The sequence below is a fragment of the Sus scrofa genome, chromosome 1, assembly GCF_000003025.6.
Source record: "Sus scrofa isolate TJ Tabasco breed Duroc chromosome 1, Sscrofa11.1, whole genome shotgun sequence".
Lineage (NCBI taxonomy): Eukaryota > Metazoa > Chordata > Mammalia > Artiodactyla > Suidae > Sus > Sus scrofa.
Genome location: NC_010443.5, coordinates 226,413,992 through 226,432,487, shown reverse-complemented (window position 1 = coordinate 226,432,487; position 18,496 = coordinate 226,413,992). Strand labels below are relative to the sequence as shown.

General features: G+C 34.4%; 1 protein-coding gene across 1 annotated transcript; it reads right to left on the bottom strand.

Annotated features, from left to right (window-relative positions):
* Window positions 525-18,288, bottom strand: ANXA1 (annexin A1). Its single transcript, NM_001163998.1, is given in 13 exon segments — window positions 525-876; window positions 2,038-2,160; window positions 4,252-4,310; window positions 5,391-5,486; window positions 6,330-6,423; window positions 7,704-7,760; window positions 7,953-8,032; window positions 9,598-9,688; window positions 10,111-10,224; window positions 11,320-11,414; window positions 11,944-12,052; window positions 12,145-12,221; window positions 18,120-18,288. Coding segments are annotated over 12 exon segments (1,041 nt in total). The 5' UTR covers window positions 12,211-12,221; window positions 18,120-18,288; the 3' UTR covers window positions 525-819.

Below are 18,496 nucleotides of genomic sequence, written 5' to 3'. Positions count from 1 at the left end.
ACCTAGACTATATAAAGAATTTTCAAAACTCGACAATGAAAAATAAACAAGGCTGAAATGCAAAACAGTGACAATATCAAAAGCTGATGAGGTTGTGGAGAAACTAGATTACTGGTAAATTTGTGATGGGAAAGTAAAATAGTATAGCCACTCTGGAAAGAGTTTGACAGTTTCTTAGAAAACTAAACATGCAACTACCATTTTTTTAAAAGTGAGCAACTTTTACTGCTGTTGTCATTTAATCTTTACACAGGTTTATGGAATACAACAGAATATCCAATTATTACAATGCTGATGCAATAGATCTGTTATTATACAGGGATACTCTCGCAATGATCTGTACCCAGGCACTAAAATGTAAAAATTTCATTTTCTAATTCTGTGAATGTTTTATTTAATATGTAAAATTATTCCATTAGATGATTATAATATAGAATTCAGGCTCCTGTTCCTTGATATCAAATTAAACAACTGCATTACACACAAAGGGAAATCCGAATAGAAGAACCAATCACACAGCAATTGGCCTGTAAAATCATTTTATTTTCTGTGACATAAACATATTCCTCAGACAATGTTACTAGAACAACCTCTTCATGGGGTTCTATAGTTTGGGGTAAATATATTTTTTAAAAAACTTATCTCTATTATATAAAGTTGTAATACAAAAAATGATTTATAGGCTATATTTTTCAGAAAGGAGTTAGCTAGACTATAATCCTGCTGAAGAAATTTTCTTATTTAAGTCTATGATACGGAATGAAAAGATATGATTAAAAAGACTGCTGATCAAAAAGCTTGAGATCATCAAAGGAACGTTTAGTCTCCTCCACATAGAGCAACCAGAATTTTTTCATAATCTCCCTTGGTTTCATCCTGTTGATTAAAAAATAAAGTATATTTAATGCTATCAGAGACCATAATCAATAAGGTATTTTTTAACTGTAGAGTAATTATTGTATTAGCAGACAATAGTTGTAGAACATATATCACAGTACATCAATTACCTAGGATCCTAAGAATATCACTTATTCAATTGAATAGTGTAATTCATATAGAAATAACTGGTATTTGTTAATAGATTTTTATATGAAAAGCAATAGCTTTCAAAATTCAGAATGCAAATCTCAACTGATTATGAGGTATATTAGAGCCATTATTTTCCAGGAATGAAATATTACACAGAGTTAAGTATAATACAATATAATTTCATAACACCTTGAAGAGTATCTGAATTAGTCAGTCAGAGAGAAAGTTATCAGCCTATGAAATACTCACTTTTCTTGGTAGATGTTATCCAATATAAATGCCAAATTGAATTTAAATAGTCACCTATCTTTCATTAAATTCAAAATTCTTTCACACCTGACTTTCTTTTTTTTCTTTTTGCTTTTTTTTTTTTTTTTTTTTGCTTTATAGGGCCACACCCATGGCATATGGAGGTTCTCAGGCAAGGGGTCTAATTGGAGCTATAGCTGCTGGCCTACGCCACAGCCACAGCAATGCCAGATCTGAGCCACATCTGAGACCTACACTACAACTCACGGCAATGCCGGATCCTTAACCCACTGAGCGAGGCTCGGGAATGAACTGCAACCTCATAGTTCCTAGTTGGATTTGTTTCTGCTGCGCAACAACGGGAACTCCACACCTGTCTTTCTTTCTACTTTTTAGGTTGAACATGCATTTTATACATTTTACATACTACAAAATTAGGAAAAACTTTAAAGTTTCTAATCCTCTGACCAATATTCATTGTAACATAAATCATAAATCATTATATCTCTCTACTAAAATATTTTGATTGCTAAATTTACATAGGGAAACTATTTCCACGACTACTGGAAAACTCCAGTATAGAACTCACTAGTAGATTTTATCACTGAAAGTTCAATTTACTTTAAATTATATATCTTAATATAACAAATTACTCTTACTTACGAAATTTACAGATATAATAAGTCAGCTTTTCTTTTTGAAGAAGTTTCAAAAGAATTTGTCATTTGTAGGGGTAGCATTTTGAAAATAGCAACATACCAGGATGGCTTGGCAGAGGGAGATACCATACAACTTCTGATAGCATGCTTTGATGTCATTCATGTCAATTTCAGAACGGGAAACCATAATCCTGATCAGTGTCTTATGACGAGTTCCAATACCCTTTCCAAAACAAATGACAGTAAGTGTCCCTCATACAGAGCATCCTTTTAATAAGACATAGGTTTGAATATGCAGCTTTTTTGCTCACCTATATAGTTTTTATAGAGAAACTATTTCCACCTTAAAATACACAAACACGCACACACAGTTTACACAAGTGGTAATAAAATGACATGAACCCAAATGTGACATCAGCAGTATGTAAGAACTTTCATAACCTCTTAAATGGTCTTCTACCATCCAGTCTTTCCTCTGTCTAAACTATTCAATAATTACAAATAAAGTGAACTTTTTTTTTGTCTTTTTAGGGCTGTACCTGCAGCATATGGAGGTCCCCAGGCTAGGGGTCAAATCAGAGCTGTAGCTGCCGGCCTACGTCACAACCACGGCACCACCAGATCTGAGCCTCTTCTGCAACCTACATCACAGCTCCTTAACCCACTGAGCAAGACCTGCATCCTCATGGATGCCAGTCAAATTTGTTTCCACTGAGACATGAAGGGAACTCCAAAGTGAACTTTCTAAATTGCAAATCTTATCACCTAATTCATCTATTTATATGGCCTTTAATGGCCTTCAGATGCTTTGATGATGAAAACCAATCATTTTATCTGGGCTTCCAATGCCGTCTAATGCTACGACTTCTCACATCACACACTCTCACTCTAATTATATTTAATATCTGATATCCTCCTACCTTCTGGACCAGACTTGCTTTCTTCCTTTATCTGTTCCACTCCTGCTCTCATCTAATTCCTATTCAAATATCAGGTCTTAGTTTAGCTGACAGCAAGACTACACTGATTTCCAAAGTCTGGAGCACACATCCTTCTTCTGCTCTTTTACAATACTAGGTATTCATCATTACCCATCTAACTACCTCAGTAGCTAGCACAGGCATAGGGTCAGGGATTGTACTGCCTACTCCCAGTGGCACAATGCCTATCGCTTCAAAGGGACTCTTTCCTACTAATTGAATGGTTAGATCTCTCTCTGAAGACTTCTTTATTTTGGAGTTGCAAAGGGAAAAAAAGACAACTTCATAACTTTTCACAATGCAAGTATACAGGTAACATCCTATACAACAGAATGCATGCTAGATAATTAACTACAGTGAAGTGGTTAAAGTATTTCAAATACATCTTAACACTTTTCACTTCAGTGATCTTAGAATAACATTTAAAAATCTTAGAATGACATACTAAGCAATATCATGGAAGACAGAATAATACAAAAGATAATGAAGCTTAGAAAGGGGGAGATTGTAAAATTTCAAACCTTAACAGAAGTAGATTACTAAAGTCATACATTAGAAGAACAAGTATACTCCCTGTCCTCTGATGACTCAGGTTTTATGCAAATCATGAGTAATCCACAAACTACCTACAAACTCATCTTACTATTTTACTTATAAAAGAATATAATAAAGCTAACAGAATTTTCCTGTAATAAGTATATTACCTCTTGCATCGGATGGAAAAGAAATCTTTTTTAATGGAAATACATTAAAATGAGTGTAATTTTCAAACAATATGAGGTTTTCTGTTCTTCTCTCCACACACAGTATTTTCCCCCAATCAAATCATACATATAGGTTCCTATGAACTGGAGATTGGCACTTGCCATCTGCCTCTATACAGAATGAATCGTGAGCCACTGTAGCTGCCGACCCTCAACACCCACTGAAAGAGCTCAGGGTGGAGATCAGGAGTGAGGCACTCTGTGCTTTGGGAAAACTGGTAGAGCAGGTCTTCAGATAAGTAGATATTTTTAGGAGGAGATTTTATAAGCCCAATTCTTACATCTCCTCATATCTAAAAAAAGCACTAAAATCCTTCGGGATGAGGTCTGCTTCTCGTGACAAGCAGTAACCTTCACAAGACTAGTAGCAAATTTCTGCAAAATGTATGTTTGGTTGCATGTATCTCTTCCTTCATCAAAACCACATATATACCAACATTTCCCCCTGCCTCTTTGGCGCAGTATCTTAGAGCTCTCTGAAATGCTGCTTCCCGGGCTATGGTCCCCATTTTGTCCCAAATAAAACTTAACTCTCATTTAACTTGTGCATGTCTTTTTAGCCAACATTACCTTCATGGCCTGATGAAGCTTCTCAGCAAAGAACATTGGTTTGCTTGTAGCACACTTCACTAAAAGGGAGGCATATTTTAGTTGACATATTTACCACAAAAGAAGAAAGATGCATTTGAAAGAAACAGGAAATAAAGAGTTTTGTAAGTAGGATTCCATTCTCCATTCCTGTTTCTCACCTCCCATCCTAATATGGGATATTTGGCTTATAAGAAGCTCTTCTGTAGATGGTGATTTTGAATATTCTGTCTCCTGACAACATCGCTTATATCCTATTATTTTAAATCTACCCAGTAGCAAGTGCAACAACTCATACTGCCCTGAATATACTCTTCCTGGAAACAGGGAAACCAGTAGGTGCTCGAGAAATACTTCTTTCATCTTGTAGTAAGAAATAATATTTTAAGTGGAATAGAACAGCTTAAAACATAAAGTAGCTGCCATATAAAACACCAGCAGATGTTAAGATCCTCTACCTTGATACTCAAACCTTAAGAAGTAGCATCAACTTAGAGCTTGTTAGAAATGCAGAATCCCAGAGCCTACTCCAAAACTACTGAGTCAGAATCTGCATTTTAACAAGATTCCCAAGGGATTCATATGCACATGAATGTTTGAGAAGCACTGCTTTAGAATGCAGGTTCCCAAACTGTGACTGGTCATCTGAATAAAATGGGAAACCTTTAAAATCTTTTTCTTCTGAAGACTTTTCAGAAGGCACCAGAGACCTACTGAATCAAACCTGGACTTGCCCAAGATTACTCAATTAGCAAGTGCCAGACTAGAATGTGGATCTGTACTTATCTAATTCCAAATCCCATGCTCTTAATAACCTCTTTGACTTTCCTCTGTGCCAACCCCAGCCTGGCGTATTGCAGGGTATAAGCAGGTGCTCAGTAAATACTATTCACATGCACATCTTTTTGAAAAAGGAAATAATATCTGTTATTACTAGGAAGATCATCGTATAACTTCAGCTGAACATTTATTGCCATTATCTTACCTGTTGCCTCTATTTGAAACACAGATAAATTACATCTGAGTTTTTGTTTCATTTTGTTATATTTCTTTGTAAATTATGAGACAGCTGATGATGTAATTTCAAGTTAGAATACCCTTCCCTCTCCAGGACTACATACCAACAACTGTAAGGCAATTCTCGATGTCACCTTTCAACTCCAGGTCCAGAACTTTGTTCATGTCATGCTTGCTGTACTTGGAATACTTCTGAAACACTAAATATTAAATTTAAATTCAGAGATGTACAAAACACCCTATTCTTTAGCAAACTTTAGCAATATCAGGGCAACTGAGTCAAAGCATTCCTTAGGAGGACTAAACTTCAGAAAACACATTTTAAAGCTACTTATTCAAATAAGCGTGTTTTGGATACTTCATCTTCTCCTCAGAAAGTAACTCACATGGCTATTTTGGTGCCTCTATATATTTTCATGAAATTCTTGCAAATGTTGACATTTATGAAAGTGGCATGTGATTGACAGCCGTAAAACAGCATCAGAACTAAGTGCCACAGCAAATGGATCTTCCCTCATATAAAGATCTGTGTAATAAATTTCTCAATTCTAACATTAGAAATCAGAGTGCTATTATAAGATAATAAACTTTAGGTAAGCAAACTTCCCTTTGCTCTGGCTTCCAGAAGAATCTGAGCTAAATCTTGTGATCAAAGGCAAGAACACTTTTTTTGTTTTTTGCTACTAGAACATCTATATATCTTTCCTTCACTTAGTCCTGAGGTTTTTTTGGTTTTCTTTACTGTAATTTCATTTGTTCTATGTGTATATTTTGTAATATCTATTCCAAATATTCTGGGGAATAGAAATAGTAAGAGTAGTGTTCTATATGTCAAAGTCACCAAATGAGTTTTAACTAGCATAAAATAGTGGCTGGACAATGCTGGACAAATACACAAACAGCAATAAGGATTCAGGAGCACTGCATTCATTTGGTATAGGAGTGACACTGATTAAAATTTCTCTCTTCCTTTTCTCTTATTTGTCCTAAAATAACTGCATCTTCTATAAACAAGTCCCAGGAAACATTTGTTTTCTTATTACCTCTGCGAAGATGAGGATAGCTTCTGGTAGTAAGAATGGTAATGAACACATTCAAATCTGTCCCTTTTCTTCGTTCTCCTGCTTCATATAAAGCCTATCAAAAAACACAAAAATACGCATGACTATCTGCTGACTTGATATATGCACAAGAATGTTAGATCTCTTCAAAGATTTTTGAGGCAACTGTTTTGTGTCAATACAGAGTAGGCAATGCCAAGATTACAAGTTCCTTAGAGATGGGGACCTTATTTTGTCAAGTATCTTCCATAGTATTTCAAAGTTTGCCTTGCAAACACTAGAGACTAGTTATGTGTTTGCAGAATAAATATTTGTGGAATTTAATTGTTTTAAGATTATACCTATCATGACAACTCTAAGGGACTTTCTTTTTTTAAATTTTTAATTATTCAAAATAATTACCAGTAAATGGTACTAAAAGATCAATAATTCAACCATTACCTAGATCTTGAATTTTGACGTTAGAATTTCCAGATTCAATTCTGACTCTACAACTTAATGTGCTTTGTAATCTTAAATAGCTTAATATTATTAAACTATAGATTTCCCTTTTTTGTAAATATAAAGGATGATCCTTGCGTATTGCCACAAGCATTCTCTGTTAACTTTGAAATCTTAATTACCATCCTCCTCCTGGGACACACTAACCCATGTAGCCACCATAAAGATATATCTAAGAGCCCTGAGAGTCTTAAAATGGAAAGCACATTCAGAAATGCCATAAGCAAATAAGAGTAATTTATTACTATGGGAAATTATTTAAATACTAACTTTTCTTCTTTGATATGATTACACAATTTCTATTAAAATGGTCAAACTTTCAAGCAACATAAGGTATTCTGGACTTTTCGAACAAACATCTGATATATGTGCATTTATTCAATAAAAGTTAATGAATGCCTATAATGTGCAGGCTAATGTATTAGTACAGTGAAGTGAATGGAGGTAGTCAAGTAAGTTTCTATTCTTACTAACTCACAATGATGAATTTGTAGAGAATTCTATCCTATGAGGAAAGCATATGGACACAATAGCTATCTTTATTTTTTTAAACAAAAATTTCAGGCCCTAAAATGGCATAATTTTTCTAATATTTCCAATGGATTGGTGTGTAATAACAAGCAACCTTGCTGAAACTATATGTGACAATATACTTGAAAGTACATAAATATTATATTTTTATAATTTTGATATTATCACCATAATATTTGTACAATATAAACGTATAACTATAAATCATTCCAGGGTTCACTGCTAAAAGAATATTACATGTGCTTCTTTCTTTCACTTTTCTTTCTCAGGCTTTATTTGAAGTAGGAAGGTGGATTCTAGGAGCATCTGTGGGCATTTACTTACCCTTGCATCTGTATCAGCCAAGTCATCATTTATAGCAAGGTCCTCAGATCGGTCACCCTGGAAAATATCCCATTCTCTTGTGAGTAGTTTCATAGCATGGTTTCACATGATTTACTCAATCCCTTTAAAATAACATGAGTAATATTCCTTGCAAGAAAAGAGTGAATTGCTCATTTCTAGGGATAAATGAAATCTAAGATTTTACTTTTCAAAAAAAAAGAAGCATTTCCTGAACTATTTGAGTTATACCTTAGCAAGAGAAAGCAAAGCCTTCTGATAATCTCCAGATGTGTCTGAGGTAATGTCTTTAGCCAGATCTCTCTTCAGTTCTGAGAAGTAAGAAAAGTATATTTTGCAGTTAATTAGTGATAAAAATAATATCTGACATCTCTGTATTGGCTCACAATTTGCAATGCCAAAAGTTCAATAACTTATGGAACAACATTTAAACTATTATCATTTTTTAATAAAAATAGAGAAATCAGAGCAAAGAAATTTTTTAACTATCAAATTTATTTCTTATAAGGCAATTGAAATAATTTAGATAATACTGTGAATGAAGACCTACAGTCCTAAAGCTTTTGCTAACAAGAAGAAATTGGGGAGGTATACATTATTAAATAACTAATTAGGAAATAAAACAGACCAAAATTTAATCAATGGGATGAATAGGACATTTATTTAAAAGGATAAACCAGAAGTACCTGCTTGAACACAGACTATTTATTTACTTTACATATGATAAATATCTTATATGTAATAGAGTTAAATTATGAATGCTTATGTATACACATCTATATTAGATACAGATTTAAATGTTTTCTTTGATAAACACTTAACTTACAAAGTGATGATGTATTAGCAAAAAAACTGAGTTTAAAATTGGCTGGAAGACAGAAAAATTTAATAAGCTACCACTGAACTCTACCTTGGGAATAAAGGATAAATATGGATATTTATCTTTATAAATTATGTTTTATCAAATAAAAGACTAACAATAATGCCCCTAATGATGATTATCACTGATAAATGGATCTAAGATAAACACTGACAATGAGATAAGAACTGCAGAATGGGGTTAAAAGCTTCCTTATTCTGATTTCTTTATTAGATTGCTCTGAAAACAGTGCACAAGGGCTATTGTATTCTCTGTGCTTGGTATGAAAATCAAGCAGAAAGAGCCTCTGTGGTGCTACATATTGTGTGGGGAAAAGAAAAAAGCTGGGGGCTCTGGAAACTAGAAAAGGAAAATCATAAAGACCCAGCACTGCCGAGGACCCACTCGCCGACACTCTCTTTACAGTATTGAGTATATCATTTAACCATGTTAAACTGAATAGATAAAATGAATCCATGGCTGGTGTTTCATCATCTGGATCTAACTGTAAATGGAGAATGAGTCGTTTATGTTCATAATGGTAAAGTTGTTTCCATCAGAGAATTATAATTACCAAGCTCTTTAACTTTTCAAGGACAAATGTTTGGACATTTTAATATATTTTTTGCTATCTTTTCAAAATGAAAAACAGGACTTTTTAATGAAATACATCTCAGAATAAGAAGAACTGTTTTTAGCAAATTCTTTAGATTCAGTGTTTTAAATTGAGTTTTCTATTGCAATAACATGTGGCCGTTTGCCCCAGAAGGATATTTCTTATTAAAGGGCAAGCTGATGAGGACTGAGACAATTGTGTCCCTTATCTGCAACCCAGCAACTTAAATGCTGTCTAGTAACAGTAGGCGTGTGTGGTAGACACGTGACAAACAATTAAAAAATATTTTAATACATTGTTTCCGGAGTTCCAATAATAAACATCCATACTCGATTTTAAGAAAAGTGTATCAGATTTCCGTTCCAACCAAGGCACTTGGACTGTGGGACATTCAAACTTACCTTCTTTATACACTCTGTTAATTTCTCTGATTTCTCTGTTAGTTCTTGATGCCAAAATTTCATTCAGAGTGTCTTCATCAGTTCCAAGGCCCTGAATTGAAAAAGAAAAAAACGAATGTAGAAAAATCTTCATTCAAGAGTATCAGCTAGTTTTTGTCCAAAAAATTTCTTTAAATCTGACTTTTAGTAAATTTCTCTCAGTATTTAGTTAATAGTCACAATATTTAATATTGTAATAAGGCATATTTATTATATTGCTCTAAACTAAAATCAGTTTAAAACCAAATTTATAAAACCAAATTTATAAAAACTGAGGTATGTAACATCATGAGGATAGTAGAAATAACACAGTTGTTAACACCAACATTTATTTATTCATTCATTCATTTTATTTCCACTGATTGATAGTCTCATACTAGTTGCTGAGAATACAATAGGAGGCATTCCTTGGACTGTGCAATGGACTGGACATTCTCTTGAGGAAAAGAGTTTTTCTTAAATCAGGTGATTTACCTTCATGGCAGCACGGAGTTCGTCAGCATCAAACTGAGCTGGAGTTTTCAGCAAAGCCAAAGCAACTTCCTCAAGGTGACCTGTGAGGGCTTTCTTCAGAGCTTCATCCAGGGGCTATAACAAGGAGGTGTCATAAAATTTGGGTAAATAACACACTAGGTGATACACTAATGTGATATTACCTGATCTTTAGGTAGTTTTACCACTGATTCCTAAACCCAATCATCATTTAGAGCTCCATCCCTTCACACAGAAAAGGATAGCTGTATATCACTGTATATCTTTTAGATATACAGTGATTAGAATGGAATTTACTGAATTTACTCATAACTTCTTAAAGTTCAGGGTTCTCAATCTTTTATACAGGAAAGAAATCACAGAGCTCAAAAAACAAGGGTGGTGAATTAACAGAAACAATAGTAAGAATACTTTAAAAAGAATGTATTAATAACTTTTCCAATCTTTGAGGTTTACATTGTTCAAATAAGCACTATTACCAGACATTGACATTATATAGTTTTCTAATTGTACTCCTTTAAAAAATTACCCATATTTGGTCTAAAAATATAAGGCTTACTTTTTTTTTTCTTTTTACAGCCACATATGTGGCATATGGAAGTTCCCAGGCTAGGGGTGGGGTTGAATCAGAGCTGCAGCTGCCAGCCTACCTCACAGCCACAGCACACCAGATCTGAGTCCTATTCCATAGCTTGTAGCAAGGCCGATCCTTAAGGATCCTCAACCCACTGAGTGAGGCCAGGGATAGAACTTGCATCCTCATGGACACTACGTCAGGTTCTTAAGCCACTAAGCCACAACTGGAACTCCGAAAAGCTTATTTTAAAGTAGACATTCAGACATTAAACAGCTCAGTTTAAATTTTAACAGAAGACGCATTTCAATCAGAACGTATTCTTTATTGCCAATAGTAACACTGATGTCTATTATGTTCAAGTGAAAAAAAAAGGTTGACTCCAATACAGAATACCACATGTGCAGAAAACCAAGATGACAAACAATGTATAAAACTATTAAATTTGTTAGAATTGATTATATTGCAATCAAGGGGATAATACTGTAATCGCAGTCTTAGTTGTAATGGAAAAACCGTGGCTAGAGACTGAAAGAACTAGACAACTGTGCTTCGAAATCTGTATTTAAACATTAAAGTGGGGGAATTAATTTTCTAAATTAACCAATCCAACCTACCTTTCCTTTCTCCTGGAGATATGCTGCCTTGATCTGCTGACGCTGTGCATTGGTTCTCTTAGTTAGAATTTCAATGATGGTTGCTTCATCCACACCTGGAAATAAAGGGGCCCTCGACTTTTAAAATCAATTTTCTTCATCTTTAATAACTGACATAAAATGATTCATTATAAGATGCTTCAAATAAAGTTCTTAGCAAAACTTAGAAGCATAAATTACATCAGCCTAGGATATGGATACAACACTACATATCAAATGGAAGTACTCTGGAGGACATTCCATTCACTTGAATGAAAGAAGGGGAGGAAATTATTCCTGGTCTTCAGCATTGCAGTGTTTGGTTCCTACCTCAAACCCTTTGTGTGAGCAGAGGTGTTGACTTCAGAATTGAGTCTCTGCCAGAAATGAGGGGTGAGAATATCTGTTATAGCAGTAGAGATTCTACTGATTTGACCAAAACTTTCTAAATGCTGAGAAAGGAAATATATCTTTGTTGACAAAGAAATCTTTTTATCTTCAAAAATGAAATAGGCTCTTTCCACTGCACATATCTATTTCCCAATAGCCATTCAAATGGCCATTCTGAAAAGTCCAGGGGAGACTGTTTTGGTGAGATATAATTACCTTTCACTGTTATCGCTTTATGCAAGGCTTCAACATCTGAGGATGGATTGAAGGTAGGATAGGGGCTCACTGCTGACCCAGGACCACCTTTGGATCCTTTCACAGTTTTCTGTGGATGAGAGAGAAATAAATGACTGTCCATTCACTTATATGAGTTTCTATTTTAATATTTAACTATTATTTTACTGTCACTTAACTTACAATGTATTCTTGCTCTTCATTGTCAATAAACCAGGCCTGTTTAAGGAATTCAGATACCATTGCCATTTTTGAAGGATCTGGAAAGAAAACAGGTAAATGCTTTTACAAACCACAAACACACCATGCATACACATTACCCCACCTTCTTACATAGACATAGAGCAACCACACCCTCACTTTCCAGGATTATTCTTAGAAGCATCATAGATGCTAGATATAGGGGGTTTTTGTTTGTTTGTTTATTTAGAGAATTTACCACCCTTGAGCAGAAATTCATAGCCTCAGAAACTTAGCTCTTTCTCTGATTATCCAGTCAAACATTTGGGATGAGATGACTTCTGCAAGTAAACACATAGGCTGAAGAAAAGAACTGGCAATTCACTTTGTTACTCTAAATTTACAGACCACCCACTGTATTCTAAGGACTGAGGGCACAAGAACACTGAAACACCCCTTCTCTCAAGGAACTTAGAGAATAATTCTGTTTTCTTTTCCATTCCTTGGTAAAAAATTATTTTAGCACCTGGAATAATTGTTACACTCACATCTCTTCCTATATGAGCCGTGTACATACTAGTCCTGCATGTGGTTGTTTTTTTGTTTTGTTTTGTTTTTTTTACCCAAAACACACACACACACAAATTAAAAAAAAAAAAAAAAAGGAAAAGGATTATTCTACACCAGGTTCTTTGCTCTAATTGGCTTCACTAGAGTGAAATTGCACCATGCATGCTCTCTTTTGGAAAACTTTATCTTAAAGAAAATTGCTTGAATTGCTATCATGGTTCAGCAATATTTTAATTTAATAAACCACCTATATTTTTAGAACCTGAAGTATGTTTAAAAAAATTAATATGTTCTCTTTTTATCTACAAAAGAACCCACTAATGATCAATTTTGTCTAGGGATGAGTTTTTAGGAGCCCAGGCTCTAGGTCTGTGCTGATTTATCTCTGCATACCCTTTTGTTTACTTCTCTGGAGAGTGCTATCAGGAGAATATCTGAAGGAGATTGGAAGGATAATCTTAGCAGTTTTAAATTCTTGATATGAACTTAAGTGGCTCACAAGGAGAAAAACCCATAACCTGATTCCTTAACAGCATGTTCAGACAATGTATTTCAATCCACACCTGCTGAAAAATAGCTGTAGTTCCAAATAATAAGATTAAACACATGAGGGAAATAATATCCAAAACAGAAACCATCTCCACTTAGTTATCATGGGGATTGTTCAAATTACTGTTCTGTCATCTCTGAGAAGAACCAATATATTGTGCACTCATTTAATCTCCTCCCCCCAGCAACTGATAAATTTAAAGTTATTTCCTGAGGTAAAGGCATAGCACGCAATTTTGCACAAGTTTTTAGTTCCTATTACAGTATAATCTGGTGCAATTTCTGTTGGCACATGGAGTTTCATTTCCCTATTGCTTAATTGGCACATCCAAAACTTCTTGCTATTTCTGGCAGGGTTTCAGCTATTTAAAATTTCCATTTTTACCATCTCATCCATGCCCTTTATAAAGTAGAATTTTCAAAATGAGTGATGTGATTGGTCTCTTAGCAAAGTATTTTTCCTTCAGTTACAGATAAATGTGTTACAATATTTCTGCTCTTCTGAATTAGAAAAGAAAATCTTCAAAAGAGATCAAAGAAGAGTTAAAGCTAGTGTCAAATACAAATTTAAAAATGAGCCTCACAACTTCAAAACAAATTTTCTGAAAACTTTACTACATAATTTTTTTCACTTTTAGAAAATGATTATATAACACATTCATTTCTTAAAAAACAACTTGAGAAAGCCTAGGAAAATTATATTAGTTTATTAATTACATAACACAAAATAACGAAAATAAAGGAGTTAAATAATTTGATACAAGGGTATCTAAATGGGAGACAGTTTTGTGACCTGTCTTTCTGTTTCTACATTTTTATCTGAAGCAAAAATGTAGGATGGCCTGAAAGTATGATCTGCAATATGGTCTGGAAAAGAAAAGCAACCTGAATAGAACTTGCCTCAGGAAAGTAATTGGGGAAAAAAGAATCTCAATTCAACCAAGTAACTCTCAGCAAAGCTTAAAGAGACAAGGATTGTGGCAGTTTATAAAAAAATTGCCCTAAAGGAAACATTTTATCATGTAATGCCAGATAAGTGCTCAAATGCAACTGCATGTATTACAGAACTTTTGAGTTGCAGCACACCTTACAAATGCCACAGCAAAAATACTTTGCTCAAATTGTATTACTAAACCATTTCATCTGTTCAGTACCTCACCTCTGCAGGAAAACCCACATTTTATATTTGATAAAACCCATTCAATAGTGTGAAGAGTTCTCAACAAAATGCATGCAAACATGCTTTGTAGATTGTTACATGTTGTATAAATACTGTTCAGATATTTTTACTATTCATAGAATAATCTCTAGAAATTATAACTGTACAGTAAAAAAAATTTTTTTAATAACCCTGAGAATTTACTGAAAGTTTTCTTTTTTCTGTCTCTCTTTTTAATTGCAATGTTTAGGATATGTACTAGGTATTTAAGAGCTTATTTTATCAATTTTCCTTGGCTTGATATATATTTAATCTAGCTACCAATGAGTTCTGAAACCAAGTTTATCTCAGTCCTTAACATCATCTAATTTGAAGACAAAATTGGCCTTTGATATACAGACTGACTTTTATGGAAATTATTTATATTCCAGAGTTAGTTATTCTAATTAATAATCTGTGAACATGCACTGCCTACAAACCTCATTTATCTGTGAAAAAGTGTGTAACTTTCTAGAAATTAACGTTTCTGTGTGTATTTATATGTCATAAGAGAGCTCGCTCTCTTCCTCTCATTTAGCAAGAAATTGAAGAAGGTAAATCTGCATAAAAATATGTTTAAGATGCTCGACAAAGATGGAGCCATGCTTACTAAATGTAAAAGAAAGGTATTCCAGAAACAGTACATTACCAATTCTGCCAACCAGACAATTTGAGAAAACTAAGGCTTATTTTGCGCGATGGCCATGTCCTTATATTTTAATTCATAGAGACAGAAGTATTTGGAGATATCGGGACATCATATCTACAGTGTTCTCTCAAATAACTATTAGCAAAGGTGAAGGGAGAAAGGGAAGAATTCATGATAAAGCAAATGTGGTGAAATGTTAACACTTGGGGAATCTGGGTAACAAGTGTTTGGCAATTCTGTGCAATATTCTTGCAACTTTTCTGAATGTTTGAAATGATTACAAAAAAACCTTTTTGAAAACCACATCCAGAATTTCTGACAGAGGAAACCAAGTTTTGTGGTCCATCATGTCTTCCTGATAACAAGCAAGAAAGAGCTGAGCTCTACAATGACAGAAGTAGAAAGTTCCTTACCAAGGACAGCATTATTTTTCCCATTTTCTACCTGAGAAAACAAAGGGTAATTCTTTCTGGCATTTTCTAGATACTAGTTGCAAGCATCAAGGCATATACATAAATTCATGCCTCCTGATTCCAAAATGTTGTGTATCCTTTTAAACTAGTAACCAAAAAGGCAGTGATAAAATCAGTGTTATTTTTACTAGCTCATGCTGAAGAATTCAATCCATTCACAGTTAATCCATGGAGACTCTGGCAGGTTTCGCCCAGCCCTAGGGAGTTTATTTTCAATGCTTTGGCTTCTGCATAATTCTTTTCTCTAATATATATTTCACAAGTCTTTCCCACACCCTCTCATATGAGAAAAGGCAATTAGACTGTGCAATGGTATCACTTACGAAGAACCACTTTATGGAAGGTAGTCTAATGAATGTTTTGCTTCTAGGCCTTTGGATAAGGTGTTCCCTTTGCCTGGAACGCTGTTTCATCTTCCACACCCAAAGACTTCTGCGTAAACGATGTTTCTGGTAAACGATACTTCTAGGTGAGGATTCAGCCTAGATCTTATCTTATCGCATCCTCCAGGAGGCTTTCCTTGGTTAAGCACTGGGGTGAGTGACTGTGCTCTCCCAAAGCATCCTGCCTTTACTCCTATATTTGCCCCTAGTGTTCTGTATGATGGTTTTCTATTTACTTATTTATATCTATAGCAGCATTCCACAGGAGCTAATCTACTACTCATTATGAACTCCAATCCCTGGCAGAATGCCTGGTATTTAGTATGCAAATAAGCATTATTAGATGAATAAATAGTATATCAGTACTAGTTATTTAGGAAATATAACAATATCAATTTAACAAATGGTTTCTACCTGCAACTATAGTATGTAAAAATAAGAGTTGAGGAGTTCTGAGTTCTAGTTTGATTCTCTTCAACTGGCTATTTGACCTCAAGAAAATATTTCAATTCTCCAGAGGGCCTCCATTTATAAAAAATAAGGGTGTTAGGATACACAGTAGCTAAGATTCATTATAGCTCTGAAGTTCCCATGTTAAATCTCACCTCAAGTAGACAGAGGTAAAGAAAATTAGCATAATGAATGAAGGTATAATTTGTATCTGTTCTGACTTTTTGATAAAAATATCTCCAGTTTTAAGTAAAGAGGAAATCATTTACTCAAAAAAAATGGCTTTTGGCTTATTACTGAAAAATAATAGGTCATTGGTTTCGTACTGATTTTGAATATGTTATAAATTAATGCATCTAGAGAGGATTAAGAACCAGCTCAGTAGCTAACATCAGTATAAATTAATTTTTGAAGATGTTTTGATTGAAAAAATAGTTAATAAGCATGAAACTCTGACAGGTTTCTTAATAATATCATTAATGATTTTGTCAACATTAATCAAACGTATGTCTGTCACATGTGGTTGAGCCTGGGGCTAGGCTGGCAACATAACTTCTGGAGAAGAGTCCATTTCAGAATTATGAAATCAGCATTTTATCCCATTTGAGTCATTTTGCAATGTGCCTACCTAAATGCATTCTGCAGGCCAAGGAGAATATTACTTTTTTTAAGACCATATATAAATTTAGTCACAAACGGGGCAAGAAAAAGCACACCTTTTTTGATTAACCAGCACTAAACATCTGATATCCCATCATTTAACATGCAGCATAAGCTAAGAAAAAAATTCTTAAAGGAACGTTTGTAATAAGCAATAGCAAGATATGTGGTTAAGATTCAAAATCTCTCACTTTTGCAAGTATACCTGACACTAGTGAAAACCCTACTTTAGATAAACTGTACTTTTCTAAGGAACTTTATGGCCATGAGCTCATTCAACAATCTCAAAATGCTTCTAAGTAGAGTAATTTTTAGAAGGTCCTATGGCATTCCCAAGGGATAACTTTCGGACACCACCCAGGAAATACTTCCTTTCCCTTAGGTTTTCAAATCAGCACTTGAAAAGCCTGTCTATGACACAGAGATTACAGGAAAAAGAATATGGCCACACCCTCTCTAAAGGAAATAATTAATAAACAGATCCTCTTATTTATTTATACTGCCTGAGTGAACATAACATTAATTTCAAATTTTAATTACAAGGGCAAGATTGCCACTATGAGATCTGAATATTCTCTTTCTTCTTCTTCTTCTTCTTCTTTTTTTTTTTTAACATTATTTAAGTCCAGCTATTTTGAAATATTTCCTGAAACCCCCACTCTGGGTTCTTCCAGCCTGGCTCCCCCCAAACTCCCACCATCCATATTGATTTCCATATAAAGCACACACAGCTCTTGGAAAGTCATAACTTGTGGGGGAAAAAACACATTCTTTCCTTCTTTTCCATGATACCTTCCTTATCAACGGTACAATAAGCCAGTTTAGGAAACAAACTCTCCTTATTTTAAAAATTATATTTCTTAACTGAGAACAAAATGTTTCATCTTAAGATTCCCAAATATAAATAGCCAATGAAATTTTACAGAGAGTTTTATCAAACATGTAAATGCAGCTAGCCATAAATTCCACAGAAATAACATTAAATGTTGTGATGAGAAAAGTTTTCAAAACAGCCAAAACTAACTAAAAGGAAAACCAATACTTACATTTTCTTTTTCCCCTGCCTTCTTCCAAAGAACTAAAGAGTCTCCTCTGAATGTTTCACACTAGAAGTGGAGCCTTGGGCTTCTCATTTTATAGAGTTTGGAAGGAGACCACACCTAGCAACCAGAAGTTAGTAACTGGCTGCCTTTTGTTTGAAATACAGGGCTCAGCCCTACCCAAAACAAAGTGAAACAAGCCTTGCAAAACTACTCACTAAACCAACTCAGAGCTGACAGCACAGAGGAAAAGAAACGGAAGGAAGGATTTTTTTTTTTAACCTCTTCAGTTTGTACTGTTTTTTCTGGGGGAGTAGATGCAAGAGATTTTCAAATATGCAGTACTGTCCAGCTCAATCCGGATACCAATGATTGGCATGCTT